Below are 27,892 nucleotides of genomic sequence, written 5' to 3' on the forward strand. Positions count from 1 at the left end.
ATGCAGATAGCCATTCTGGTTTTGGAATTGGAAGTAGAAGTATGATGGGCTGGACAGCACACAGATTCAGGATGGCTGCAGATAAAGCACCTTTAGGCTCCGATAAGTTTGATATAGAAATATGTTCACTTAAAATCTCAGCATTAATGTCAACCTTAGACAGCATGTTTTGTCAATGCAGAAAATGGAGCTTCACTTCCAAAAAGGTTTTTCATAAGTCTGGATTACAAACATGTCTAGGATACTAGTTCTTTAATTTTTAGAAAGCTTTTGTATGCAGCATAACACATTCCACTGAAATGATGACTGAGCACATTGAAGGGAAAAGATTTCATTTGAACTTGTGTGAAATGCTTGTTATATGAATGCTGGTAGGATTATGTTTTTATATAGACAGAATTGTTGTCTTAAATCAGTAATTACAAAAAATCTCTTTTCTTTTCAGGGCAAGTTCATTAGGATTAACTTTGATGTTACTGGTTATATTGTTGGGGCCAACATTGAGACATGTATCCTACTTCATGCCACATTGTTGTAAAACGCAAGTTTCCCTATTGTTTTGTTTTTAACATTAGAAGTCATTGGAATGCAGTGAAAGGTTACCACATTTCTGCATTCCTTTGACAACATCCATCTCTTCCTTTGTTTCAAAACAGCTGATCAAATATCACAAAGTCAGCGTGCTTCTTCATGCTTAGAAATCAGATACCTCAAAATTTAACACTCTGAAGCTGGATTTTCAGACTAGCCTTAAAAACAGGGTATGTTAAATAGGGAAACCATTTAAAGTGTGCTTGCTCTGTGAACGTTTCTTTCTAGAATAAAAACGCCTCCCTAATCAGAAGCTGAGCTACTGTGTTGTGCCAAAAGCTTGGTTTTGCTCTCATCAGCACTGCAGAAGCAGCGCTCTGCCTGGGAGGAGGTGGTGCTCATTATGAAGTGATGGAGCTGGAAGTGCTGGGACACCTTCTGTTTTCTTAAGTCTTCTAGATACCAACGTAGGTTCAGTAACAGGAGGCCCACTAGAAATTAATACCGAAGCCTAATTCAGTTTTAACCTTAAGGTTAGTTTTATTTATGATTGTGTAAGAACGAGTAAAAATACTTGCACTGAAAGTCTTTCTGTGAAGTTGTTTCCCTTATACTAAAAATAATGTGTAAATTTTTTTAGTTTATCCTCTTTTCTGGGGGAATAGCAATAGGGTGGTCATAAAATTATGAAATCGGAAGTCATGGTAAACAATATCATGTGAGTATTAATCATAAACAGTGCTGCAGTTAAGCTTTCATTCTGTTGCTGTGAGTTAACTGATTAATTTCAAGTGCACTGAAAGTTTGGAACTGTTACAAAATATGATTTCCCAATAAAGCTGGGAAAGATGGTTATTCAAAATGTGCTTTAATGGTAAATTATTTTTTCATTCAGCACAGGAATGAATGCAGTTTTTGCTTCTATGAAAGTTCAGATGGATTGTTTTGCTTAGAGCTTTATGAAAACAGGAGGACTTACCTCTTGGGGAATTTTTTCTTCATCACAAGAACTTCTCTCACACCCTTACTTTGTGTGTCACTTCAAATTGCTATCCCACATTTGTTTTACAATATGGAATATCAAGAAATAAAAACCTAAATAACATTACAGCTTAGAGCAGCTTATTAGACACTATCTGCTGCACAAAATGAATTTGGAAGCTGTTTAAAGGCAGTAAAGATTGTGTGTAAAAATGCAGTGCTTGAGAAAAATGACAAATGAACTTCAGATAAAGTATTCTGGGTTCAGCAGCTGCTGAGTTTTTGGTACTAAGAGTTCAGCTATGACCTCAATAGAGAAAGTGATTGAAAAAGGATGGCCAGCTCCCCCTCTCACTTAGACTTCAGCTGATCCATTACAGACAATTGTCAGCTGTATGTAGCAGGGAAATTCAGTCAATATTCAGGAAATTATTTTGCTGGAATTAAATGTGGGCTCTACCAGTCTGAATTTAAAACCTCTCATTTAAAGTTACTGAAAGTTCATATTGGACATAATCTTGTCATTACTGTTGAAGTTCTAGTTGGTCTTTAATTATATAGCCTACTTTAAAAGTTTTGTTTGCACTGGATATTTTGAACTAAAAATTATAGAAGATCCTTGACTAGTTATAATCAGACTTGTTGGAAAAGTCTCGTGCTGTTCGTCAGGCTAAAGATGAGCGGACATTTCATATCTTCTATCAACTACTTGCTGGAGCAGGAGAGCACCTGAAGTGTAAGTTGAGAATCACATTTTGTAAACCTGTTGCTTCTGTGTGCCACATTTGTTAGTTCAGTGTTAACAAAGTTGAGTTTCAAGTATTTTTTGGTCTTGAAACAGTGAGTTTTAAAAAGAATGAAAAGCCAGGTGGCCTTGTTTTGAAATCCCTTCTATGTTTTATCAAGTATGAGGTCAGGCAACTGTTGTATTTCAAGCAGATGGCTCCCTCGTGACAAAGTGCAGTTTGGGCAGCCACTGGGTTGAAACTGCAGCGCTCCCAGCTGATAAATAACAAACCCAGTCGGCAGTGACAGCCCTATCTCTTCTGGACCGTGCCTTCAAACTGGGTAGAAAAGCAGCTGTTTTACAAAAACGTAATGAAACCCTGAGGCTTTCTTCAGCCATTTCAGTACTGTGTTGGTTATCTTCTACTCTTTTTTTCCCTTGGTAACTGGGAATTCCTGTTAGGTTGTGATAAAATGTAACTGTGAAGGAACAGGCTTCAGAGTTGATCTACTCTTTCTGCTCCTATGTTAGATAAGCCTGTGTTTAGCATCCTTGATGTATTTATCATCAATAACTGACTCCATTTCTGCCTGTATCTATTACTTTTCAATAGAAATACTTCTTTTAGGATATTCCAAATAGATCTCACAGATCTCTGATTCAAGTAACGTTCTGTTTACAGGCTTAATGCATTAAAGAGCTAATGTAGGTTGCTACAGATAGAGATTCAGGGAATCTGGCTTCAGCTTTTCAGGTACACTCACTTTTACAGTTTCAGAAGCTGGTATAACTGGTTGTAGCCATATTTGAGGAGCTGATTTCATAAAGCGTAGCTTGCACATTTAGTGAGAACAGAATACAGGTGGGTGTGAACAGCATTTCTTGAGCTTATGTTTCTGTCTCTTCCCCTTCTCCACGATACAGCTGACTTGCTGCTTGAAGGATTTAACAATTACAGATTTTTATCTAATGGTTACATCCCCATTCCTGGGCAACAAGACAAGGATAACTTTCAGGAGACTATGGAAGCCATGCATATCATGGGATTTTCGCATGATGAAGTCTTGTGTAAGTTATTGAGCCTTCTGGATTTTTAAAGTGTACTTTTTATGCATATGCTTCCTAATTTAATGTCACCAAATTTAATGTTGCTTCAGTGTCTTGACAACCTGCAGCAAATGTTTGCCTAACATGAGCTAGAGTTGAATTAAACCCATTTACCCCAAAAGTACAGTACAAACTTTATTTCCTTTCTCAATTCATACTTTGAATTTGGAAGGAAAGTGACACAAGTAACAAGAAAAATTTGTTAAGCTGAGCCCTCGTCAATAAAACTGTTGCATATGTCTTTTGTTACCACAGCAATGCTGAAAGTGGTGTCTTCAGTGCTACAATTTGGAAATATTTCCTTTAAGAAAGAGAGGAATACTGATCAAGCTTCTATGCCAGAGAATACTGGTGAGTTGATCACATTTGTATGGCTTGCTTTAACATGAACTGTAGTTTCCTTCCTGCATTTGTTTAGTGCATATCTTTAAAAGTACAGAGCAGTCTTCTGAGCTTCCTTGATAGCATTCTGTGCCAAAAAGAGGCCATGACTGTTGTGGTAGTAGCCAAAGGGCAATTATTAAAACTCTTCTCTTCCATTCTTGTAATGCAGACAAATTTAAGTATCCATCAACAGAATTTATGCTGTTTGCATTGCTTCTAAACTTTGAACAAGTATTTCAGTTGTAGTCTTGTTTATTGCTATCTACAAAGACTTAATCACTAAGAAAAAGTGCATGCTTAAATCAGTTTGTTTTCTTTGGTTCTTGACAGCCGTTTTCTTGCCAATGATAAGAGCCCTGGAGGCCAAGCACAACTTCCATAGTGAAATGGCTGAACATAAAAATGCTGTATTTAGAAAAATCTGATTTCTGAAGTGGCATGGTAGCATGACTAACATGTAATTTATCAGTTAGTACCTGTAACGTGATCAGCATTCTGAGGACTATATTTCTTCACCAAAAAAAGATAACTGCTGACACAGATCTTGAGTTTTTAATTTAGTACTTCAGTACCAGCCTTTTAAATGTTCTCATGGAAAGTCAGCTTTGAGAACTGACTTCAGTGAAAAGAGCAGCAAGAACCATCATTCAGAGGACCTGCTGCACATGCATGACTCAAATTCTTGTCTGTGTCTCATTTCGTAATTGTCCTAAATTCCTGTGTGTGTAGGTTGCTTGCAGTGTCCAAAACTTTTGTAATTTCCCAGGGCAGTGGCCTGCTGCCCAAAGTAGTCCAGCAAACAGGTGTGAATTAAAGTTCAATAGTCATTGACTTGACATTTGGCTGGCAGTTGGCACTTTGAGTTTTGCAGTGAGGAAAAAAGGTTGGGTGAAGGATCAGTTTTTTGGGCTTTTAGTGCCAGGTTAGGCATCTCACCTGAGTCACTGTCCATTCAGAAGGTGTGATGTAGAAAGATACAGATGCTTATTACTTCCTTACTACCTTGACTTTTGTATTACCATTGGTTTTTGGGCATAGTATTCTAAAATGTAATATTGGATATAAATATATTGATACTGTTGGATATTTATAATACTGGGTGCAAAATTCTGAATTATAAAGCAAAGATTCTGAAAAGCTCAGATCATAGTTAAAGCATATTTCTGTTCTCTTATATTTCAAAATTACTTTGGTTATGTGGCCTTTGTATCTTTCTGAAAACACCGAGTGAAATCGATCTCTCCCATGTCATCTGTACTGTCACATCTCACTGTAACGGGTTTCCCTGGTGTCCTCCAGAGAATTAAGTGTGTCTTGATAGCGATTCATCTCATTTAGAGGTATGTGTCTGCAACAGGTCAGGTTAATGTCTCCATAGATGGGAAGGAATTTGTGTGGATAGTGGAGATGTGAACCTGGACAACGTGGATTTCAAAGAAATGGAAAGCAAATTCTACCCTGTAGATAATAAATACAGATAAAAAAAGTACCGGTTTCATGTATAGATACAAGAGATGGCAAGAAAACCATATAGCCTTCATGGATGAAGAGAAGGGAGAAGCTGTATTTAAAGAATCCTTTCATGCTTGCCAGATTTGGAAGAAATCTTTCTGCTGAAAGGGCAGAGGTTCATAAGCAACCTCATAAGATTCATGCTTCAACTGTGATACGAGCTTTTTCAGTATCTTTTGCTTTCTAATAATTCAGAATTTTATATCCGAAACCCAACAGTAATAAAATAGAAGTCAGGATAGTCAGGGCTTTCTACAATCTCACCTTTTAAAAGGAACTTCCTCAGTTATAAGCCAACAAGATGGATTATGCTTTTCTTAAAGTGCAAGATTAATCAAGCTGAAATAGTGTGAACCAGTCTCCTGAAATGATAGAACTTTGACTTGAAAATGGTTTTGTTTCTTTCCGTCAAACCTCCTGAAATACTGGCTACAATTCCTTCAGTGACTGAATTAAAAGTGATTTTTAGTATTACCTCTACTATGGTTTATTGTTAACTGTTGTTACCTAAGCTATGTTTTACTACAAACCGGAAAAGTAGGAACAATGAATTCTATGTTACATTCCATGAAAGAGGAGCTGAGTGTAGTGTTTGGAGTACTGCATGGGGGGAGAAACCTGCATCCCTTCAACTGTAATACCCTGTATATAGTATCTGTTAGTCACAGTACCAAGCTGATGCTCGTGGCTAACTAATATTTTCAAGTTCTTGTTTGTTTTGTGTTTTAAAGATCCTGACAGCATTTGCTACTTGACACCTAAGGTTGTAAGTTTTTTGATGTGCTGATGTGTATTTTTATACTCAAAGCACAGAAATGCTCCTGTATGTAGCTAAAGTGAAAGGAGTGCTCAATTTGTGATGCCACCCTAATTTCACTGATTAAGTTGCGTGTTGATTCATGAACCCTTGCAATGAATATATAGCCAGACAGAGAATCTCAGCGTTAAGAGCATGTTTTTGAAACCAGCAAATAAAATGCAGAGGAAGCTCTTAATATATTGGTATTAAAATCTATTTTCCAATGCTGACTTGTAAAAATAGCTTTTTTCATTTTGTCAGTGAAACAACGAGCTGTCAGATTACGAAGAGAAGGGGTTAAAATACTTGGTAGTGTGAAGGGCTTCCTGCTAAAGGGCAACACTTACCCAGATCTAAAAATACCTTTATAGTGTCACTTTCATTTTTAGAAGTATGGAATCATAAACACTTAACCTGCTGGAACATTGATTTAGAAAAAGGGATTGTAGCAAGAATAGGTAATGATGGTGTGGGTAACACATTATTTCAAATCATGAACGTGACACCAGGAGAGTTCATGCTGTCTAAAGTGAGCTGTTGCTTGCGTTGCTTTTCTATATAAAATATGACAAACCCATGCTTTAAATTGTTTAAACAATGTATTTTGATGAAGCCTGTAATAGCAGCATTACACTGGCATACCTGCCTGAACGGAAACACAGTTGTTAAGCAGCCGTTAGTGTGATGGAGTTGATGTGTGATGTCCTCATACTGTGCTTTCTTCTGGAGATGAGAAAATGAACATTCCCTCTTAAAGTAACAAAATGAACACTTGTGCGTGGGCTATGGGCTGTTAAGTGACCTCCCTGCAATTTCATCAAATCTAGTGTTTTCTGCACTCCCCTAAGGCAATTCAGCAGTGTAACCTCTGTAGAGACGTCCATCAGCCTTGCCATGGAGGCCCTGCGGATGCGGGCTCTGTGCTGGGGTAGATCTGTCCACAGGACATGAGGGCACCTCCCGAACTGCTGTTTGGAACGGCAGTTCAACTTCTAAGCTGGCACATGGCTGCCTTTGTCAGTAGCTTGTTTCACCCGTGTTGCTAGCTGCTGTGGAAGGTGGAGGATTTAAGTGCTTCCATTTATTACTTTGATCTCCAGTCGCACAGAAACTCTGCCATCTGCTGGGAATGAACGTAATGGAGTTCACCCGGGCCATACTGACACCGCGCATCAAAGTTGGCAGAGACTACGTTCAGAAAGCCCAGACCAAAGAGCAAGTAAGTTTTGGTGCTTTAAAGATGAAGTGAAACTGTACCTCATCCTGATTAGCTCTTAATAAGGAAAATTGGGTTAAGTGTGTACCGCCACTGGTAAAAATCAATGGTAGAGTAGAAGAAACCTTTCCCTTTCCTTGACCTTCTGCTGGTTTCATCCTTTAATGTCATTGTTGTATGTATCAAACATGCAGAAAGCTTTTGGTTTTTTATGGAACAGTTTAAAAACAAGTTTTTCATAACATTAATCAAACTACATACTCTTTCTACTGCTTGTTTTCATTCCTCAGTGGTATTAACTCCATTAAACTTCTTCTGTTACTAAGTTATTTGTGATAACATCTGTGTCTGCGTTCTTTTGATGACTTCTCCAGGGTAAATAAATTTTCCTGTTTGGATTTTCAGGCAGACTTTGCAGTGGAAGCTTTGGCAAAGGCCACCTATGAACGCCTCTTCCGCTGGCTTGTTCACCGCATTAATAAAGCTTTGGACAGGACCAAACGACAGGGAGCGTCTTTTATTGGAATTCTGGATATTGCTGGGTTTGAAATCTTTGAGGTACTTCAAAACATGGATAATCAGACTTCTGTTTTCCCTGTTAATGTGTGTTCAGGAGTAACTGTAGGCACTTAATGCATGCATATTCCAAGGCTGCAGGGGGGTTTTGTTTTGTAGCATGCAAATGGTTTGACAACACTAAATTACAGTACTAAAAAGTCATACTTTAGTCCAAACTGTTCTTTTATATATGATGTTTTTTCATATTATGGATTAGTTTAATTATATGTAACAGGGAACATAAGAGACTTGTATAATGCATTTTCCAATTTTCTTTACGTTATATTTGAGTGTTGCAGAGTTTTGGGGAAATTCCCTTGTAAGGTCAAATTTTTGACTTCCAGATATGTGATAATTCCTGTCACTGAATTAATCTTGCTTAATAATGTTATTCTTGTAGTTGAACTCCTTTGAGCAACTCTGCATTAACTACACCAATGAGAAGCTTCAGCAGTTATTTAACCACACAATGTTTATCCTGGAGCAAGAGGAGTACCAGCGAGAGGGCATAGAGTGGAATTTCATTGACTTTGGACTGGATCTGCAGCCTTGCATTGACTTAATCGAAAGACCTGTAAGTTTGTGCATTAATAATGCTCTAAGGGGAAGAGGTTAGCTGCCTGAGTTTGTCTTTTACTGCCTGCAAATTGTAAGACTGTATAGACGTTTCTTGCGGTGCTGTCACAAAAAGTGAATTAACTCGAATGTCGAAGTCTAAAATACCATGAACTAGTAAAAGGATTTATCCTTACAGGATTTTGCCCTGATGTTACGGTAGAACACTTGAGTTAAACTACTATTTTTATACCTTTTTTCCGTAGTACTAATGAAGTCCTTGATCCTATCACTTTCGTATTAAACCATGCCGTTGTGTTACAGGAGCTGTGGAGTGGTGGCTCAGTTAGAAAGCTTTTCTAGACTTACGGCAAACTTTTTTCATTTGAGATCAATAGCAAAATTCCTGAAACTTCTTTTAGGGTAGAGTTTTCAGCATAAATTTGCCTTACAAATAGGAAAACAGTATCTTAAAGGTGGCTTTAACCACTGTGCTTTTTAACATTTTTTTTGTTTCTGGTTGCTCAATATATGGAAGCTGAAGAGGGCTTCAAAGAGCAGGAGGACCAGTTGGGGGACAACAAAGATCATCATTCCTGAAAGTTATCGTTCTTCACACCTCAAAACTATGCTGTCAAAATTATTTTGACCTCTTAAATTAAACCTAGGGCATGGCAGTTACTACTCTCTACATTTCTGTGTGTGTATTCTAGAATACACATAAGCTGCCAATGATGCCATGTGTCCTGAAGAGCAGAAAAGCCCATGAGCTACGTTCTTGTTTTTATTTAGAGTAGGAAAAGGGAAATATTGTTTCAGTTATCAAAGGTTTGTACTTTGTGTGTGGAACTCCAGAAAGTTCTGCCTCCTTGGAAGGTAAAATCTCTGCCAAAAACCCTCATGGGGTAAGTGCTTTCTGTATGCAGATGTTTAGGTGAATATCCTAAAATACATCAAGTTACTTGATTATTTTTTAATTTTTTTGCAAGGCAGATGTCAATACTTCCATAATTGTTCTGTAACTGTGATGCCATGTGGTAGGCATATAGAAACATCTCTCTTCAAATGTGCAAACTTTACATTCAGTAGAAACTTTTTAAGTGTAAATCATTATAAACCTCTTTTTTCCATTGTCTTCCTGTGTGCATCAGTCTGTCTTCTCTGAGGAGAATGATCCTGTTAAACAATTCTACAGCTGTAAAATACAGACATTGGTTGTTCCCTACTTCATTTTAAGAATAAACAAACCTTCAAATGGAGTGCTTGAATTATGGAAGGAGGAGAGGGAGTATAGAAAACTATGCTGGCTGCTCAAGTGGAGCCTGCTCAATCTCTTTGGATGCTGCTACTGGATATGGATATCAACGCAGGGCTTGGCAAGGGGAGGCTTGGCGGCTGCCACAGTAGTATCGAGTGGCTGGGAGGGATAATTGTCTTGAGTTTAGCCCACATTAAAGCATGACATTAACTACTGTGGAAATGTGGATGAGCTGCTGTGAACAACGTACGTGTCACAGACATTTTTGGATGGTAACTCTGGAGGTCATCTATTCCAGTCTCTGCTCAAAGCAAGGCTCTAGGCAGCACTAGATCAGGTCAGTCATGCCTGGCTCCGTGTACATTGGAATGAATTTGTTTGAACCAGTTATGTCCTTCATTGGACTGGACTCCCCCACAGCTTGTTTTAATTTAAATAAAATTTGAATCAGTTTAGAAAACTTCTTATTGTGGCTTTCAATGATGTGTTTTAAATACTAAAAATTTTTTAAAAAATATGTTAAATACTAATGCAGATTAAATTCAACTGAATTTCAGGCAAATCCTCCTGGTGTGTTGGCATTACTGGATGAAGAATGCTGGTTCCCTAAAGCTACTGACAAGACATTTGTGGAAAAATTGGTCCAAGAGCAAGGAACCCACTCCAAGTTCCAAAAGCCAAGACAGCTAAAGGACAAAGCAGACTTCTGCATTATTCACTATGCAGGGAAGGTAAGGGTTAAATGTTAAATACTTGGTTATAAATGTTGGGTTTGGGAAAGTACTATGCAGTATAGATACCAAATCTAGAAATACTTGTGCAGGAGGGTGGCCTTGCTTAATTTTCTTGAACATGTTCAGGAGAGCTGGGATGGAACTCGTGTTACCAGATAGAACTGAAAAACAGAAATTAATATTAAGCAAATATTTGAGTTCCCTTTGATTTTTGTTGTCAGGTCTTACAGGTGAGTGTTTTTTCAGGACTTTATTGAAAGGAATCTCTACTGAATACCTGCATTTCCAAGATGATAGTAGGGCTGTGTCAGTACCATCTTTATTTTTATCTCCTCAGTTCACATAAAACTTTCTGTGTATCCCCTTTTGTAGGTAAGCTGATAATTTTTTCATTTTTACTGTTAGTTCAATCTTCAGTCTCCTGCTGAGGGGGCCGGAGCTCAGGTGGATTGTGAACATGTCCATGAAATAACAGCAATTCGTGTAGTTTGTGGATCCTTCATGATCACCAGGGCTATGCTATGTAATTAGTTTCATAAATAATTAAAACTTAATCCTAGTATGAGTTTTTGCCCTGATACTTAGAAAAAACAAGTTGTGCAAATGATTAAAAGCTATCTTTCAATTTTCATTTAAAGTACTAATGGCTTGTTGTTATCTATTTGTTAATGTCAGTGGTGCCAACTAGGTAACTGTGGCAAAAAGTGAAATAAAGAAATTAGACGTTTTATTGCATCACTACTTAAAACATTATGAAATCATCACTGTTACTGCAGTTCATAATAGGTTACCTTTAGGTAATCAAAATGAAGTGAAACAGCTTGGTGCCTGACTACCAGGAAGTAATTGTTCTGAAGAATGGTTTAATTCTGCCAAACTGAGTGGGCATTTCTGGAATACTGGCACTGCATATCCTCCTCAGACAGAAGGCATTTTTCAGTTTTTGATCAGCATGTGTATTCCTTCAAAACTGAAATAATTCATAAAGTAGCTTTTCCTGCAAGAAGTATTAAGATAACAATCTTACTTGGTTTTGGATGCTGGAAGCATTTAAAGGTGGCTTTCCTTCCAAAGCCCTTATTTAAAAGCAGAGGACTCTTGATTTGGCTGAATTAAAAATGTGCTAGTCTATATAGAGGTTTTATTTGGCTTATGGAATTTTAGGGCTCTCTTTTGGGTTGGGATGAAACACGTGTTGGTAGCACTGAGTTTTCAACTGCTGAGCTATAGTTTTAATTGCACCCCACAGAATTGGTTCTCTTGAGCTTTGTTTTCTTTATAGAACAAAGTGTTTAAGTATAACTGCTATAGTGAAATTAAAAAAGTTTTGCTGCAGCACATCCTTAATTTACTCTCTAGTAATTTAGATAAAGTAATTAGGTTCTATACTAGAGTTCTTTTTACAACTTCACAGTAAAGCCTTATTTTGGCAATAACACTAGGCTGAAAATGTATACCAGCTATTAGTAAGCAAAAGTCAGATTGCTAAATTTTTAAGAAAGCTCCCATTTAATTTTTCAAAAGAATAATAACTTTTCGTGGTACTTTGTTCTAAGGAGGCACAACTAACTCACAACAAGCAAGCATCAAGAAGAGAATAGGAAGAAACATCAGTATAGTGTTCTGAAAGCCTTTTTTTGATGATTTGAACCTAAAGCTGGGAGTTTATCTGATCATGTGCAACTTGGCTGCTCTGCAGGTAGACTACAAGGCAGATGAGTGGTTGATGAAGAATATGGATCCCCTGAATGACAATGTGGCCACGCTGTTGCACCAGTCTTCTGACAAATTTGTTGCAGAGCTTTGGAAGGATGGTAAGAAATCATGTTCCGAGCACACAAGTTGTTAGCGATTTTTACCTTGTTGGATGAGTTTGGATTTTTTTGTGCCGGTTCCCTCCTCACCTTCCACCTCTACATTGTAAATATCTACAGCACTTTTTCTGTTGTTTAGCACCAGAAGTACAACAAGGAAGCTGGGTTGCACCAATGGTCCCTTGCACATGTACCATTTCTGAGTAGCTGCTTCTCATGTTCATTACTTGAACTGATTCACTGATTTACCCTGTGTCAGATTTCATGTAGAATCTTGTCCAGAACTCTTAGTTGGACTTGCTGCAGTAGAGTCCTGAATATAAACAGCTGTAATGCTTCTTGCTGTTAATAAAATGTGAGCACCAGCATAGTTTTTCATGTGCAGTGGTGGGTGATATCCTGAAAATCTGCATCTCCTAAAATAAAATTCATTAACAGCCATACTAGTGCTTAGATATTGCATATTAAAATCAAATGCAATGTATTCCTATTTTAACTGTGCATTGTTCATTAGCTAGTTTACCTGCACATCAGCTGAAAGTATTTATCAACATTTTTACCAAAATACTCCCAAGAAGCAGAAATAGCCAAATAAATACTTAGCAGGGACTTTTCTGTTCTAATTTTTAGTGTCACAGTATATTAATTAGAGTATATTTACATGTCACAGTATACAAATCCTGTAGTTTCTTATTCAAGGAGGAAATTAAGCTTGTGATATAGATGATGCAATAGGTTAATACTGAGTTTCCCTCTTGGTTCAGCTACATAGAGCAGTTTTAATGAATATATAAAGAACTTTTTGGTTGGGGATCTGCTCCTTCCCTTTTGAGTACACACACAGAAGCAAAAGTATTTTGGTCCAAATATTCACAACCTGCTTCCACAGATAATTGAAATGTGCATGGAATATGTTGTGGCCTGATTGCTTTTGTAGCACAGTTAAGTCTGTTTGCAATTGATAAACCTGTTCTGTATACTAACTGAAGTGTCTTGTGTATCTGCTCTTCTGTCTTTGTTTTTGCTGTTTCTCTGCCTTAGAGATTCAGAATATTCAGAGAGCCTGTTTCTATGACAATATTACTGGTCTTCATGATCCACCAGGTGAATGGATATAAAAACAGTAGACCTACTAAAGGCAGGGCTGTTGTATCTACAGGAAAACCACTTTTGCTCGTAGGCTTGCATGAACTTTTCATTTCATGCTAAACTTAGGTATACCTCCACAAGGCAAATGGTCTCTGAGTGCATACCTATTCAGTTGCTGCTGCATACATATAGCATCTATATTTTATGCATTGCATTGAAGCATTGCAGATCAAAAGGTTTGTTGCTTCCTAGTTCCATGCTGAGATGCAGAATTGCTTCTTAAGTGGTAATTCTGGTAGCCCCAAGCATTTGAGAGAATGTATAAGCTTTGTAACACTATCAAGCTTCTTTCTGCAGTCCAACATTGACGGAGCTTTGGAATGTTTTAGAACATGGATGTATTCTTTTGGGAGGAGAGCTGAAGAATGTATTGAAGTGTCAGAATGAGTGCTGCAGTTTTAGTGGGGGTAGTAAGTGAAATAAACTTCTTCCAGAATTGTTGGAATTGTTCTTTTATATAAAAACCTCTTAATTTTAATATTTCCCTTTGTAGAAGCTGCACACATTTTTTGAGGTATCAAGAAATCAACAAATCCACTTATTTGAAATGTCTTTTTGAAGACACTTTAGCTATTTCATCCAACCTTTTCCTCATTCTTCTTGTATTCCTCTCCCCAAGTTTAGAAATACGTGTATGTGAAGGTTGTGCCTTCAGACTTTTGATCTTTACTTGGGTTTATCTTCTGTTACTCGTGATACATCACATACTTGAGGAAGCTAGTGGTGTTTCCTAAAGTAATTACTAGAGGGCTTGAGTTCAGGGGCTTTAGCCAATGGATGATTGTCCGGTCATGCTGTTCAGTGACTGTTCTTAACCTATAGAGAAGGCTTGCATTTAACTTTAATAATCCTCTTTGAAATACGAATAACTGTCTTATAGTTGGAGGCAGAGGGAAGCAAAGCAAAAGATGCACAATTATCAGATATGTTTACAAAATTTTAAAAAGTATGTGACCAGACGAGCTGAATGGTGTCTAGTTGTTAGTGGTGTCTGGTGGGTGCATGTTTTTAATATTTACAAGCTGTTATGTTCATCCTCTGTAAGACTGATTTCCAGTAATCTCTAGCCCACTTCTGGTTTAGAACTGAATTCTGGTTCAAAGTAAATATTTGGGATATGATCTTATGACCAATGTACCACCTACTTACTCTTGTAACTTTAATATGCTGCTTAGATTCTTGTGATCAGAACTGTGTGGAGGATCTGGGCTCTGCTCTGTACTACATGCAAGACTTACCAGTGATTATTCAAACTTATTGCCCTGTATTTTTCTGCTTTTAATTTTCCTTTTTTTATAGACCTTTGAAAACTAGTTGAAAGTATGAAAAAAAACCTATTGTCACTTATTTGTCATATATGAAACTAATTCTGGAGGCAAAGCATAATTGCCTCTGCTTTGGTTTGAATGAATTTGAAGATAACTTCACAAGATTGTAGCCTACATAGGAGTTGCTTCTTTCTGGCTGGCCAGCTTGGATTTCATGGATTTCACACTGATAGATGCTGTGTATTTGCTCAGTACTAAGAAATGCCAGCTATAATTATTAAGGTCCTAAGCCACCTGTGTATTTTTTAGTGAGCTGTTTAAATAATTGTTGACATGCACATGGAATCACGTTTGTGCTTTTGGCCTAAAGGTTTTAATGATGGCAGTCAGATTTCTAATTTGTGCTTCTGAAAAAGAAACCGTAGAGATCCTTACCCAAAATGTTCAAAAGATAAAAGAAAAATCTATTCTGATGCTTTATGGCAGCGTTGGAGTGCTTTGGTGTGCAGTTTTGCTGTTTGAAACTGGTCTTTTGGCTAGGGAGGTCTTTGCAGTTGTATATAAAACTCAGAAGAATTCTTCAAAATAGCAGACTAGCAGAAGTCTGGCAGATACTTTTTTCCCCTCTTGTCACTGAAATAGCCCTATTTCCAACTCTTCTGTAAATAGTTATGCTTTCAGAACACTTTTGAATATTCAACAAAACTCAGACTTAATCTATATAATTACCACAAGTGACTCTTCATTTTACGCAAATATGCACAGATGTCTAATTCCAAATGTTCAACCCAGAAATACTTTGCATTGTAAGAATTCAAATAATTGCCAGTTTCCAGGCAGCTTTTTATCACTTAGAAGTTGACTTAAAGTAAAGAAAATGGCTTTACTGGTCATGTAGAACTGCAAGTAAAGAGCTGGATATTTTAGTCTGTACCTACTAAAGCTACACTGTTCTGCTGTATAAGTTTGTGGCTTTTGGTTCCACTGCTTCTGCACAGTGTCCCTAGTACATGCTGACTGCCTTGCCCTACTGATGGCACCTTCTGTCATTTGTTCCGCAAAGCTTCTGCTGCTGCACTGTTGCTCCTTTTTCTGCCTATTTTTATACCTGACAAATATTAAAGTCCACTTAATTATTTTCTCTTGTCCTTCCAGTGGATCGTATTGTGGGTCTGGATCAGGTCACTGGAATAACAGAGACAGCTTTTGGCTCTGCGTACAAGACCAAGAAGGGCATGTTCCGTACCGTTGGCCAGCTGTACAAAGAATCTCTCACCAAGCTGATGGCAACGCTCCGAAACACTAATCCCAATTTTGTTCGCTGCATCATTCCAAATCATGAAAAGAGAGTATGTACTACAGGCCACTCCTGTAATTCTTTCTCTTTATTAGAGTATTCACATGCATTTTAAGTTATGCATGCTGTCTGTGTCTTCCTTTTGAAATCATAAGCCAGGTTTCACAAAACTTTCACACTGATCAAGCGTCTTCTTAGTATCCCCTGCACATCCCATTTTTTAGGCAGTTGACTTTGTAGAGAGTAGCCTGAAAAACTTAAACTACAGTTTTTCACTAATACAGATTGAGACTAAAAATCATGCTTGTTTTGTTTGTCCAGGCTGGAAAATTGGATCCACATCTGGTTCTAGATCAGCTTCGTTGCAACGGTGTTTTGGAAGGAATAAGGATTTGTCGACAAGGATTTCCAAACAGGATAGTGTTCCAGGAATTTAGACAGAGGTAACAGCAGGAACAGTCTTTTGAGTTTTTATGAGATAAAGTTCCTTCTTAAATAATTTGAAGACACCCCCAACCCCCTCCCCCAACCCAACTGGAAGAAAATACAAAACAATGTGTGAGGTCTTGAAGTGACTTGAACTTGAAGCAGTTAAATACTGCAAGTTTATTCGAAAGACAATAGGGAAGGGACAACAATCTAAAATGGGCTGTGGGGAAAAACTTTCTGGAGAAATTCCTTAGCTGTGCTCTTGGTAACTATATCTTTAGGTTTGTAATAATGTAGCTGTTTGTTGAATGTAAAGGTGTTTTTTCATTTAACTTAAAGGTATGAGATCCTTACTCCCAATGCAATTCCAAAAGGTTTCATGGATGGTAAGCAAGCCTGTGAACGTATGGTAAGTGCTTATACTTAAATATTATTAAAACACTGAAAAGTTGAAACAAAAATTGTTGTTTTCTTGATATAAAAAAATGTGTTTTCCTGTGCATTTAGATCAGAGCCTTAGAGCTGGACCCCAACTTATACAGAATTGGACAGAGCAAGATCTTTTTCCGAGCTGGTGTCTTGGCACACTTAGAAGAAGAAAGAGATCTGAAGATCACAGACATTATCATCTTCTTCCAGGCAGTCTGTAGAGGATACCTGGCTAGGAAGTATGTGTGCTGTTATGATTTCATCTTCTTGCCTCCTTTGGGAGGGAACTGTACGTTAAAGCTTCCACTTGAGGAGAGATTTTCTTAAAGTGTGTTGCCTGATAAACTGTAGTTGTCTCCAGGGTATTAGGTGATTTTTTTTTGTTTGTTTTTACCTAATAAGAATTTACACCCCCATTCCTTAACAATATCTCCTTTACTTAATATTGCCTTTCAACATGCAGTTGTTCATGGTATAGCTAGTGGCTCCAAAAATGTCTCTCTTCCAGTGGAGCAGGAGGATCCTGAGAGGTACTCTAGAAGGCTGCTTTCTTGAAATTAAAGGACAGTTCAGCATCTAATCCATCCTGATTTTTATCTTTTTAAGAAAAAAGTCTGTTAAGAGTAAGAACAAATAACATTTGTAATCATAGTTTTGAAAATGGTGAATCTAGCTCTTGCTCTGCTCTTTCATGTAAGGAATGAGTACTCATAAATCAGTGTAATCACTGAAACTTAAAAATAAGCCTATTTATGGTCTGCAAGTGTTCTAGAGCTGGGTAACCTAAAAATTAAACACGGACAGATGATCAGCTGTATTTAACACAAAATGTTTTGCTCTTTCTGTCTTCAGGGCCTTTGCAAAGAAACAACAGCAACTGAGTGCCCTGAAAATCCTGCAGAGGAATTGTGCTGCATATTTAAAGCTTAGGCACTGGCAATGGTGGAGAGTCTTCACGAAGGTTCGTTATATTCTGTGACCTTCTCTGACCTTTGTAAGTATGTGAACGCGGGTTCTCACTTGTTCATTTCAAATCTTTGCAGGTGAAGCCTCTTCTCCAGGTCACTCGTCAAGAAGAAGAACTTCAAGCCAAGGACGAGGAGCTAATGAAGGTGAAAGAAAAACAGACGAAAGTGGAGGCAGAACTTGAGGAAATGGAAAGGAAACATCAACAGGTTTGTCTTCAATATCAGCTTTTGATATCTAGAATGTGAATTACACTACATCCCATGTGAGGGAGCCATGTTGGGTAGACACTTGTGAATAAAAACACTGAGAATCAGGCAAGCTAATGCCTTTCACACTCAGCTAAAATCTGGAATAGGAAGATACAGCATGAGCTGTTCCTCCAGGAATGCTGAAACATCATGTTAACAAAACTAAACTTTTTTTGGCTTTTCCTAGTTTACAGGAGAGCTTCAGTAGCAGTGTCTTTTTCCTTTTCAGATGCATTCTCAGGGTAGGATATTTCTGTGGTGTGCATGTGCTGTTTAAGATGTAGGGAAGCAATTACAACAATTGGACAAAACTGAAAATGGATTTATGATAAGTAACATTATCAATTTAAAGAGCTGAAAGAGTGTCAGTGAAGACAGACATGTATTTATCACTGTGGTAGCTTTGAGACAGGCTAGAACTGGGATGGATATCTAGAAGGGCAGAGCATCAGTTCCTGTTGGTAAGAGGGCTGGAAGGCATGGGCTGTGAGGAGTGTCGAAGGACACTGGATTTGAGTGGGCTGAAGGGCAACCTCATTGCTCTCTAGAGCTTCCTGAGGAGCGCAAGTGGAGATGGAGGTGCTGATCTCTTGTCCTTGTGATCCTGTGACAGGATGTGTGGGAATGGTTCAAAGCTGCATCAGGGAAGGTTCAGGCTAGATATGGAAACACTTCTTACCCAAGAGATTGTTCGAACACTGGAACAGGCTTCCTAGAGAGGTGGTTGACACCCCAAGCCTGTCAGTGTTTGAGGCATTTGAACAATGCCCTTAATAATATGCTTTAACTTTTGGTCAGCCCTGAAAGTGGTCAGGCAGCTGGACTAGATGATTGTTGCAGGTTCCGTCCAACTGGAACTATTCTATTCTGTTGTCAAGTTTACACAGTAAGTATTAATGTGTTCCAGTGACTCCAAGGGTCAGCTTCAGCCTGGCTACCCATGGCACTGCTCTGCCACTGTGCAGGGATGAGTGCGAGGAACAGTCCAGGAAACAGGCACTTCTCTCATCTTTTTGCTGCTGGTATAACAGGGCAGGTGGAATAGGTGCAGTGGGATTTATTCCTGAAACTGGGGGGATGAGTGAATATAGCTGTAACCCTACTGTGAAGGCTGGTGGACTGCTGATAAAGCCCTCTGCTAAAATTCTTTGAGTTTGGATGTTGATGAGGGAGTCAAGAATTGTAACAGAACTTGATCTTTAAGTAACTTTCTAGTTGGCATATGTATAATCTCTCATGAGAGACTTTGAAATGTTGTTCTTACTGCTTTACTACACTTTGTGTATATCTGCAGCTTCTAGAAGAGAAGAACATTCTTGCAGAGCAGCTGCAGGCTGAGACAGAGCTCTTTGCAGAAGCTGAGGAGATGAGGGCTCGCTTGGCTGCCAAAAAACAAGAGTTGGAAGAAATTCTCCATGATTTGGAGTCCAGGGTTGAGGAGGAAGAAGAAAGAAACCAAATATTGCAGAATGAGAAAAAGAAAATGCAGGGCCATATTCAGGTATGCTTCTTGGTAACTGGAAATGGAAAAGCATGCAAACAGGACAGTTAAGGATGGGGAAGCCTACAGCACAGAGGAATTTAGCTCCTTAGCACCATGTGTGGAATAAAATCAATTTGAATTTTGTTTCTTTTCTCTTCCTGTGTTCAGTGTGTTTAGCTTCTTATGGTCTCCAGGCATGTGAGGGAAGAAAAAGAAAAGTCAAAATGCCCTGTTGGTATCTATTCTGTATGCAGACAGAGTATTGAAGGTAGCAAACACTTTTGGGTGGGGAAGAACCAGGAATGACTGCATGGGGCTTAGCTGCTTTCCTATAGAAAGAAAGACTGATGGGATGATGTAACTTAGGAGATAAATGCTCCTTTCTGACAAATCCATTGAATATGATGAGGAATATTCCTTCTTTGAGTTTTATGAAACCATAACAACTTCCTCTCCTCCAAGTTACTTGGGCTTTTTGTGAAAATCAGATAATTTAGATGTTTCCTTTTGAATTATGGGGACCTGAGGGAATACCTGAGAACCTATCTTGCAAAATATTCAAGGTACTTGAAGTGGAAATAAAGCCCACATCTCACAGCTCTTGATGCCTTTTAATAAGCGTCCATTCATGTGTTGCTGAGAATCTTCTTTAAAACCACGAATGAATAGAAGCACAATACATTATGGCTTTTCTAATCATATCTAGCTACTTGTGCCAGTATCTGAACCATTTCAGCTGTAATATTGAGATCTAGATTCATACTGAAATCAGGAGATCTGTTTCCTGTGGTGTGTCTTCCTAGGCACTTGCACTTTGACACTGGACATCCTATTCAGCTGTAGTATGGTAGGAAGTCTCTGACATAAAGCCTGATCTGATTTGGTTGTCATTAAGTAGAATTTTTTTATTTTATGTTCAGAATTCGGAAGGTGAAAAACTCTGATGCGAGTGTATGTTTCCTAGAGTGCATATTTCGGCCAAAGCTGAAATACAGAGCACAAAAAATTCCATGTGTATCACGTGGCTCTTAATTTCATTACCAGTCATTAATACTATAAATGAATCTAACAAAGCAAATGCATTTTTAGTGTTAGTTAGGGCAGGTTGCTTTTCAAAATAGTACATCATTTTCACCAAGTTAAAAGCAACAAAAAAATTAACACATGGGGAACCTGGAAAATGCACAGATGCAATTGCCTTTCTCCCCAGGACCTAGAGGAGCAGCTTGATGAGGAGGAGGGAGCTCGACAGAAGTTGCAGCTTGAAAAAGTGACAGCTGAAGCAAAGATCAAGAAAATGGAGGAAGAGATCCTACTGTTGGAGGACCAAAATTCCAAGTTTTTGAAGGTGAGACCAGTATGCATCGTGGAGATTCTCCACATAAGTAATAGTGATGCCAAGTGATACCTCTCAAAACATTTGAGACTGCTATTACATCATCTGTAAAGCTTGCACCTGAAGGCTTGTGGGGTTTGAACAGCTTGAAGCTGAGACATTTAGAGATTCTTTTGAACTGACCTTCAAAAGAGAGGTATTTGTCATGCATTCTTCCTGTTTACATAAGTCTTCCAAATCTAAGAGCTGGAGACAGTGTTTGTCGTAGCTACTGTTGTTCTTTGCAAACAGATTTCCAAAAGTGTACAACAAATGCTGTCCTAAACCCAGGCCTCCCATGTGTTAAATTCTAAGTCTCACTTTCTTGGAAAACAAATGTTTGTGTTTCTGTACTATTCCAATTGATCCTTACTACTGACAGGTCAGTCACTTGAAATAAAATCTGTATTCTATATGCTGTTTAAAACCTCTGTATGGATTTTGTATATTCAGTTATTTGTGTTGCTTAGAGACTCTTCAAATTGTGTTTTAGAAGTTATTCTTTCTCCCCTTTCTTCTAACTAGGAAAAGAAGCTGATGGAGGATCGAATTGCTGAATGTACTTCTCAGCTGGCTGAAGAAGAAGAAAAGGCCAAAAACTTGGCCAAACTCAAGAACAAGCAGGAAATGATGATCACTGATTTGGAAGGTTTGTTCTTACTCCATTGACCTGTTAGCAGCTTGAACATCACGCTAGAAAGGAACGAATCCCTTGTTACAGTGTATGCGCTATCTGGTCCAGCCTGCTAAGTGTAACCTTATATGTAGATACCTTATTAGCTGTTATTTTTATCTATTTAAGTCTTGAAAAAAAGTTGTGTTGCTTGCAACACTTGTTGCATCTGGCTGCTCAGTCTTTCTCATGTTTAACTTGTTAGGTTTTCATTTCTTGAGAATCCATTTCATTATAGACACACTCAGAAATCCATGTTGTTGCATGCATCCCTCAGTGATAAGGTAAAACATCTGTCTCTTGGGACGTTGCTACACTTCTCTATAATAACATACTAGAACAACGTATTTCTGGAAGAATGTTAGTAGGCATTTGTTAGGCGTCCAATATTTTTTGAATAAGCAAATCTGAATCGTTTTGCTTAATGCTTTGCTTATGTAAAATGGTTCCATTTCTTTGGCCATTTATTTCTGGTTGTTTTGCGTGTGTTGTCACAGGCTAAACTAGCCCTATATCTAACCTTTTTTGATTTTATGTTTTTTTAAATTACTTATGTAGCTATTGTAAATAGCTATTGTGCAACATTAATAAACTGCCAAGTCAAAATTGCAAAATATAAGGCAAAGTTACACTCTGTGCCCTAATTTGGAAATGCTTTTTTCACTTACTGTATTATGGCCAGTCTTACCACATATTTTAAAACTGATGTACTTATGGAAGAATACCAAAGTTTAATCTTATCTGTATAGGAAGGTATTGAACTAACAGGGATAGTAGGTGATTGATGTACCTTTTATTTAAAAATTATATTCAGAGATCTTAAGATGGGCATAAGTAAGCTTTACTCCCTGGAGAATAATGCTTAAGTAGTTGTGTGCTTGAATCAGGACTAGTGTTTCTGAAGATACTTGACAGATGTGTTTTGGTTATGGTACTGTTCCAAGACTGATGACTTTAGAAATGGAAATTAAAGCTTAAATATAAGACAAGCAATTTATTGGCTAGTAAAGCACAGTAAAATGATATCTACTCTTGGAGATGATTCAAGAAGCCATTAAGGTCTCTCTGCTAGGGTCTTGGCACTGCTAGGCACTGATACTTGAAAAAAAAGTCTAATTTGGTTTACTATGAACCTTTCCAATTGCAAAATTGACTCTTAGGACACTGTTCTAACTGTCACTCACCAGGATTATAATGTAAAACCAAGAGAAGTGCTATTTTTTTTGAATGAGGAACTGTTTAGAGAAAAACAGTGTTATTTGAGGTTGTCGGAAATCCCAGATAACCCTGGGTGGCTCTCAGAGATGATTCTTGAACATGGCTCCCTTTCCGTGTAGATGTCCTGATTCAGTGGCAGGCTTAGGAACAGTGTGAGGGAAATCTCAGCACTGAGGACCCACTAAGTATTGAACAAGTCTAATAACTTATTTTTATGCTAATGCATTTGGAATTGTGCTAATGCTATGCTAAGCAAAACCTTCCTCTGACTTAAATATATTACATACCTGATCATTAGCTAACTGTAAACAATGCAGCTGGTAACTATCTTATTCGGACAACAGGCAGATGAACTAAATGTGTTTTATTGCTCTGACGCTGATAACTGGATGGTTTTCACAGAGAAATACCTTAGGGCAGGAGTATCTCAGCTTACAGGAAGCTATCAGGGTTGCAAAGTCTTTCTAAATACCAATGGGATGTGAGTTAGTGCCACACATACTTGCAAAAACAGTTTATCCAAATTTTCTTTAAGCTGTACTGTTTTCCAGTAGACCTTTTGGAGTCTAGCCTAGCCCTTCCAAAACTATGCAAGCCATAAGTCCATAGTTGATCTTCATTTTTGAATCTTGATGTCTGTGATTATCTGGCCTAACAGCTCGAACTGCTCTTCTGCTAGTTCCCACTCCTTATTTTCTATCAAGATGAGGTTATGTTTCTGTTCTCTTATTTCAAACTTTTTTCTCTACTCATTGACTTTTTCTTGACTTTCTATATAAATGGTACAGTTCTACTTTGTTATTTCATCTTTCCCAGTCAGCCTTCCAGCTGCAGACTGGAGAAGGAATTGACACAGTATAGATTAAACTAGTTGCCCTTCCTGCCACCCCATGGCCCTGCCCCTGAACCATCTGAGGGTGACAAGAGAAAAAATTGCATATAAATATAACTCTTTGCTTCCTTAGAGCGCTTGAAAAAGGAGGAAAAGACCCGTCAAGAATTAGAAAAAGCTAAAAGAAAACTTGATGGTGAAACAACAGACCTACAGGACCAAATAGCTGAGCTGCAAGCCCAGATTGAAGAACTGAAGATCCAGCTGGCCAAGAAAGAGGAAGAACTTCAGGCTGCTCTTGCCAGGTCAGAGCACAATGGTGCTTGTGACTACAGAAGTGTGGTAGAAAACTGCTTTCCCAGACAGAATTTTAGTTGACTGCGAACATATCAGAACTGGGAATGTTAAAGGAGAAGACAGTTCACATTTGTATTAGAGCATCTCTAGACACCAGTGCTGTGCGTAGACATGGCAAAAAAAGTAATTGTGGTGTTTTACTTGCTCTACAAAGCTGCAAAAAAGCTCCACCAGGGTGTAATAGTGTTTGGGCTTTGGAAGCTTATTTAGTCTCCCAGAGTTCCGTCTCAGGAGGGAAAAAAACCATGTAATTGTGAGCCTTAACAGGGTACTTTCAGTGACTGGGTAGTACAGACATCAAGACTTGTGTGGTAGTCTTGCAGTCACATGTTATGATAGAAGTTAAACACCTTTTGTAATTTTTGAGTAATGGTCTATAATTTTGCACAAAGAGAAAATTCTACAGACACTGCATTTTTGGGACAGTGTTGAGATCTACAAAATTGGAACACTTGAATGTAAACTTGAAAGCTTGATCATTCTGATAGTGCCTCTGTAGTACCTGGGGCACTGTGCTTGTCAGGATTTGAGAATAACAGTAGAGGCTTTCTATCTATGAAGATTTAGAAAGTCAATTTTATTCTAGTTGAAAAGTTAGGATATCATTTATGTACATAAATAATGCTAGACTGTTATGAGAATACATCTGAAGGTACGAGCTATTATTAACTGTTGTGCCTCTGTTTAACAGAGGTGATGAAGAAGCAGTTCAGAAAAACAATGCACTGAAAGTGATAAGAGAGTTGCAGGCTCAAATTGCAGAACTCCAGGAGGATCTTGAATCTGAGAAGGCATCACGCAACAAGGCAGAAAAGCAAAAAAGAGATTTAAGTGAAGAGTTGGAGGCTTTAAAAACTGAACTGGAAGATACCTTGGATACCACTGCAGCACAGCAAGAGCTGAGGTAGGATCATATGTCTGTGTAAAAAAGCACCTTTAAAATTCACCTTTAATTTACAAAAGACTAAAATGTTGATTTTGATAACCCTTGATGCTTCCTCTAGGACAAAGCGTGAGCAGGAGGTGGCTGAACTGAAGAAAGCAATTGAAGAGGAAACCAAAAACCATGAAGCACAGATCCAGGAAATCAGGCAGAGGCATGCTACTGCTCTGGAAGAGCTCTCTGAACAACTTGAACAGGCCAAAAGGGTGAGAAGTAAATGAATTATAGAAATACACTTTTCTGCTTCAGGACTTCTTATAAGTACCCTAAGTGTTGCAGTCCCTTCCACTGATATCTGTAGAACTAAGTTGTCCTCTATACACACATAACAACTGTAAATTGAAACAAATATATCGTGCTGGTTTGAATATATTGTAACTATTAAACAGTCTTGGCATCTCTCTGAAGTGTTCATTAGACTTCGAAATGGCACACCTAGAGATAAAACATGTAGTACTTCTGTAGGAATTCTCCAGCAGCCCACGTGCTTATTTGGTGAAAAGTAGCTTCTCTGCATGAGTGAACTGCAGAATACTTCCAAATAAGGTAATTGTAATGTCAGCACTCACAAATTACAAACTGTGAGTGCAGGTGGTGTGAAAGTTCTGCCAGCCACTCCTAACCTCATGCTTGTACTGTGACCTCCAGTGCTAGATCTCTGGAGTATCTTGCCAGTTTGCACATCTGTAGTGTGTTCTCTGGTAACCACCACAGAGCCGGCAGGAGGAGGCACACCAATGCAGCTTGAGTGTCTTGTTCCAAAGCAGAACTATTCCAACACTGCCAAATAGAAGTATCTTTCGTTCATGAAACTAGTTTTGGTTATTCATAAATGTATGTGTGAACAATTCACATGCTGTAGTAATATTTTATGTAGGGAATACTTCAAGCTTCCTTAGTATTTTAAACTAAGCGAGGAATATAGTAGTTACAGCTGGTGGAAATCATAGTTTATTCACCTGAAGATCTTATGCATGTCTTCTATTACTTAATCATTAAATATTCTCAATAAGAGCATGAAAAGATGGAGTAATACCCTGAAGTCTTAAAGGTCCTGTGATACGATGTCAGTTCTGGTGATACAGTAAGATTGGCACTTAAACATCCCTTATGCCAGTTACTGCTTTTTTTAAAAAGGTTTTTGACAAATGTCAGTGCAGTGGTGAAAAGTGCTTTGTTATGCACTTCCAGGCTGCTATGCCTACTAAAATCAGGGCGGCTTTAGTTGATAGCTGTCCTTTTATTTCTGTGAGATGAGCCGTGCTGATCTGTTAATGGGCACATTCCTTCTTACTTACAGTGCTACTCATACAGTCATTTTACAGCAGTGACATCCCAGATCTTGTTAAATTCATAGAAGTATGTTTGATCTTCACTGTTACCTGTGATATCTGAGACTGAAATAACTTGCATTAACTTAGTCTTTGGCCAACATATACAGAATGTTACGTGGCAGCATTTTAAACACTCCCTACTTACAGCTTGCTGAGCACTTGTTTTATCTCTGGACTTGTAAACCTGATTTGTTGGACTCAATATTTTTTTAGCAGAAAACTTTATTCATATGTAACAAAGTGTTGAATTTCTTTCCTTTTGTCTTTCATAGTTCAAAGCAAATCTTGAAAAAAACAAGCAAGGCCTAGAGTCCGACAACAAGGAGTTAGCCTGTGAAGTGAAGGTACTGCAGCAGGTCAAGGCAGAGTCTGAACATAAGAGGAAGAAGCTTGATGCTCAGGTACAAGAGCTAACTGCTAAGGTCACAGAAGGCGAAAGACTGAGGGTGGAGCTGGCGGAGAAAGCTAACAAGCTGCAGGTAAGGCTGTATGGAAGTCCTGCTGAAAAATAGGCAGGAAACTAAAAGTCTTAACCATCTGCAGAAATGACTTTCAAAGATGCAGCTCGGTCTACAGGAACTGGGCCTGTAGTTGACATGGGAGGTAACCTCACCCATGCGCTGTCACGTACTTAAGGGCCCTTAAAGTGGTGACGCACCTAAGGTGGAGATAGCTGAGCCATGACATTAATCCTGAACTTTCTGGGCTATGTGAGAATTACAGTGCCTTTTAAGTACGTGAATTCCCATCCTGGAGACCAAATCCTGTAGGAGGCTCTGCATAGGCAAGCTGCTGCCAGCTGGCCTCCTGGTTCTTGGCTTGGATATGGAATTGAGCAGATTGGGCTGAGCTCATTCGTAGGTGTGAGTAAAAATGCACTGATTGATGGTGGCCAGAGGTTTCTTTTGTGCTTCAAAAATGGGAGCTAGGCGGATAGGGATTGCAAGTAAAGGCCCAATTTTCTGGGAAATGGAGAAAATAGGCAAAATGCAATCAGGACTGACTTAAACCAACAGCAGTGAGTACTTTAGGTAAGCTAAAGTGCTTCAAAAATGGAATGGCCTAGTTCTTTTCAGAGGAAGCATTTGGGTAGTCTCTCACTATACATAAAAGTAGCATGGCCTAAAATAGCAAGAAGAGCTGGCACCTGGCAGTAACCTTTTCTCTTGCAATGATGCTTTAAACCCAGCTGCTACCTTGATAATCCCTGAATTAATGGTCCCATAAAATATATGGTTCTATAATTAAAAATAGAATTTAAGTATGAATGCAGATATTGGAGTGATGTGCTCTGCTAAATAGCCATGCTTAACTCTTGTTATGTTATACCGTGTAAGTTCAAGACTGACGTCCAACTTGAAGCTTCTAGCCAAACTTCAATATTTTTAGCTTATTGTATGTCTCTGTTGGGATCTATTGTTGTCTTGCCATACCTGGAATTTGTTGAGGTTTATGTTCTGCAGTTCCAGCTCCCAGTGGGATGTAGGCTTTGCTGTGAGTCAGCTGCATGCTGTTACCTTTAGCCTGCTTGCTTTGCAGAACGAGTTGGATAATGTCTCAAGTCTCCTGGAGGAAGCAGAGAAGAAAGGCATTAAGTTTGCCAAGGATGCGGCTAGTTTGGAATCTCAGCTTCAGGATACACAGGTGTGTGTGCAGTAAAGCTTGAACTTTGCGCTGAAGCTTTGTTCCTCATTGAAATGCTAACTGCATAA

The 27,892-nt window shown here is 38.4% G+C and overlaps 1 protein-coding gene across 4 annotated transcripts in view; it reads left to right on the top strand.

Annotated features, from left to right (window-relative positions):
• The window catches only part of MYH10 (myosin heavy chain 10), a 102,844-nt gene that overhangs the window by 62,694 nt on the left and 12,258 nt on the right, over nucleotides 1-27,892 (top strand). For 2 of the 4 annotated variants that reach the window (XM_074846976.1, XM_074846977.1), the window contains 24 exons: nucleotides 446-509; nucleotides 2,150-2,248; nucleotides 3,164-3,307; nucleotides 3,602-3,697; nucleotides 7,142-7,260; nucleotides 7,663-7,815; nucleotides 8,216-8,389; nucleotides 10,186-10,359; nucleotides 12,062-12,176; nucleotides 13,218-13,280; nucleotides 15,749-15,942; nucleotides 16,212-16,333; nucleotides 16,659-16,728; nucleotides 16,827-16,987; nucleotides 17,601-17,709; nucleotides 17,792-17,923; nucleotides 19,260-19,466; nucleotides 20,659-20,796; nucleotides 21,349-21,472; nucleotides 23,680-23,851; nucleotides 24,595-24,807; nucleotides 24,908-25,052; nucleotides 26,453-26,659; nucleotides 27,720-27,824. In XM_074846976.1, the coding sequence (XP_074703077.1) occupies nucleotides 446-509; nucleotides 2,150-2,248; nucleotides 3,164-3,307; nucleotides 3,602-3,697; nucleotides 7,142-7,260; nucleotides 7,663-7,815; nucleotides 8,216-8,389; nucleotides 10,186-10,359; nucleotides 12,062-12,176; nucleotides 13,218-13,280; nucleotides 15,749-15,942; nucleotides 16,212-16,333; nucleotides 16,659-16,728; nucleotides 16,827-16,987; nucleotides 17,601-17,709; nucleotides 17,792-17,923; nucleotides 19,260-19,466; nucleotides 20,659-20,796; nucleotides 21,349-21,472; nucleotides 23,680-23,851; nucleotides 24,595-24,807; nucleotides 24,908-25,052; nucleotides 26,453-26,659; nucleotides 27,720-27,824 (3,300 nt within the window). The remainder of the gene's footprint in view (nucleotides 1-445; nucleotides 510-2,149; nucleotides 2,249-3,163; nucleotides 3,308-3,601; nucleotides 3,698-7,141; nucleotides 7,261-7,662; nucleotides 7,816-8,215; nucleotides 8,390-10,185; nucleotides 10,360-12,061; nucleotides 12,177-13,217; nucleotides 13,281-15,748; nucleotides 15,943-16,211; nucleotides 16,334-16,658; nucleotides 16,729-16,826; nucleotides 16,988-17,600; nucleotides 17,710-17,791; nucleotides 17,924-19,259; nucleotides 19,467-20,658; nucleotides 20,797-21,348; nucleotides 21,473-23,679; nucleotides 23,852-24,594; nucleotides 24,808-24,907; nucleotides 25,053-26,452; nucleotides 26,660-27,719; nucleotides 27,825-27,892) is intronic. The other 2 variants (XM_074846978.1, XM_074846979.1) reach the window with 1 other exon arrangement.

This window comes from Strix aluco, chromosome 21 (genome assembly GCF_031877795.1).
Source record: "Strix aluco isolate bStrAlu1 chromosome 21, bStrAlu1.hap1, whole genome shotgun sequence".
Taxonomy (NCBI): domain Eukaryota; kingdom Metazoa; phylum Chordata; class Aves; order Strigiformes; family Strigidae; genus Strix; species Strix aluco.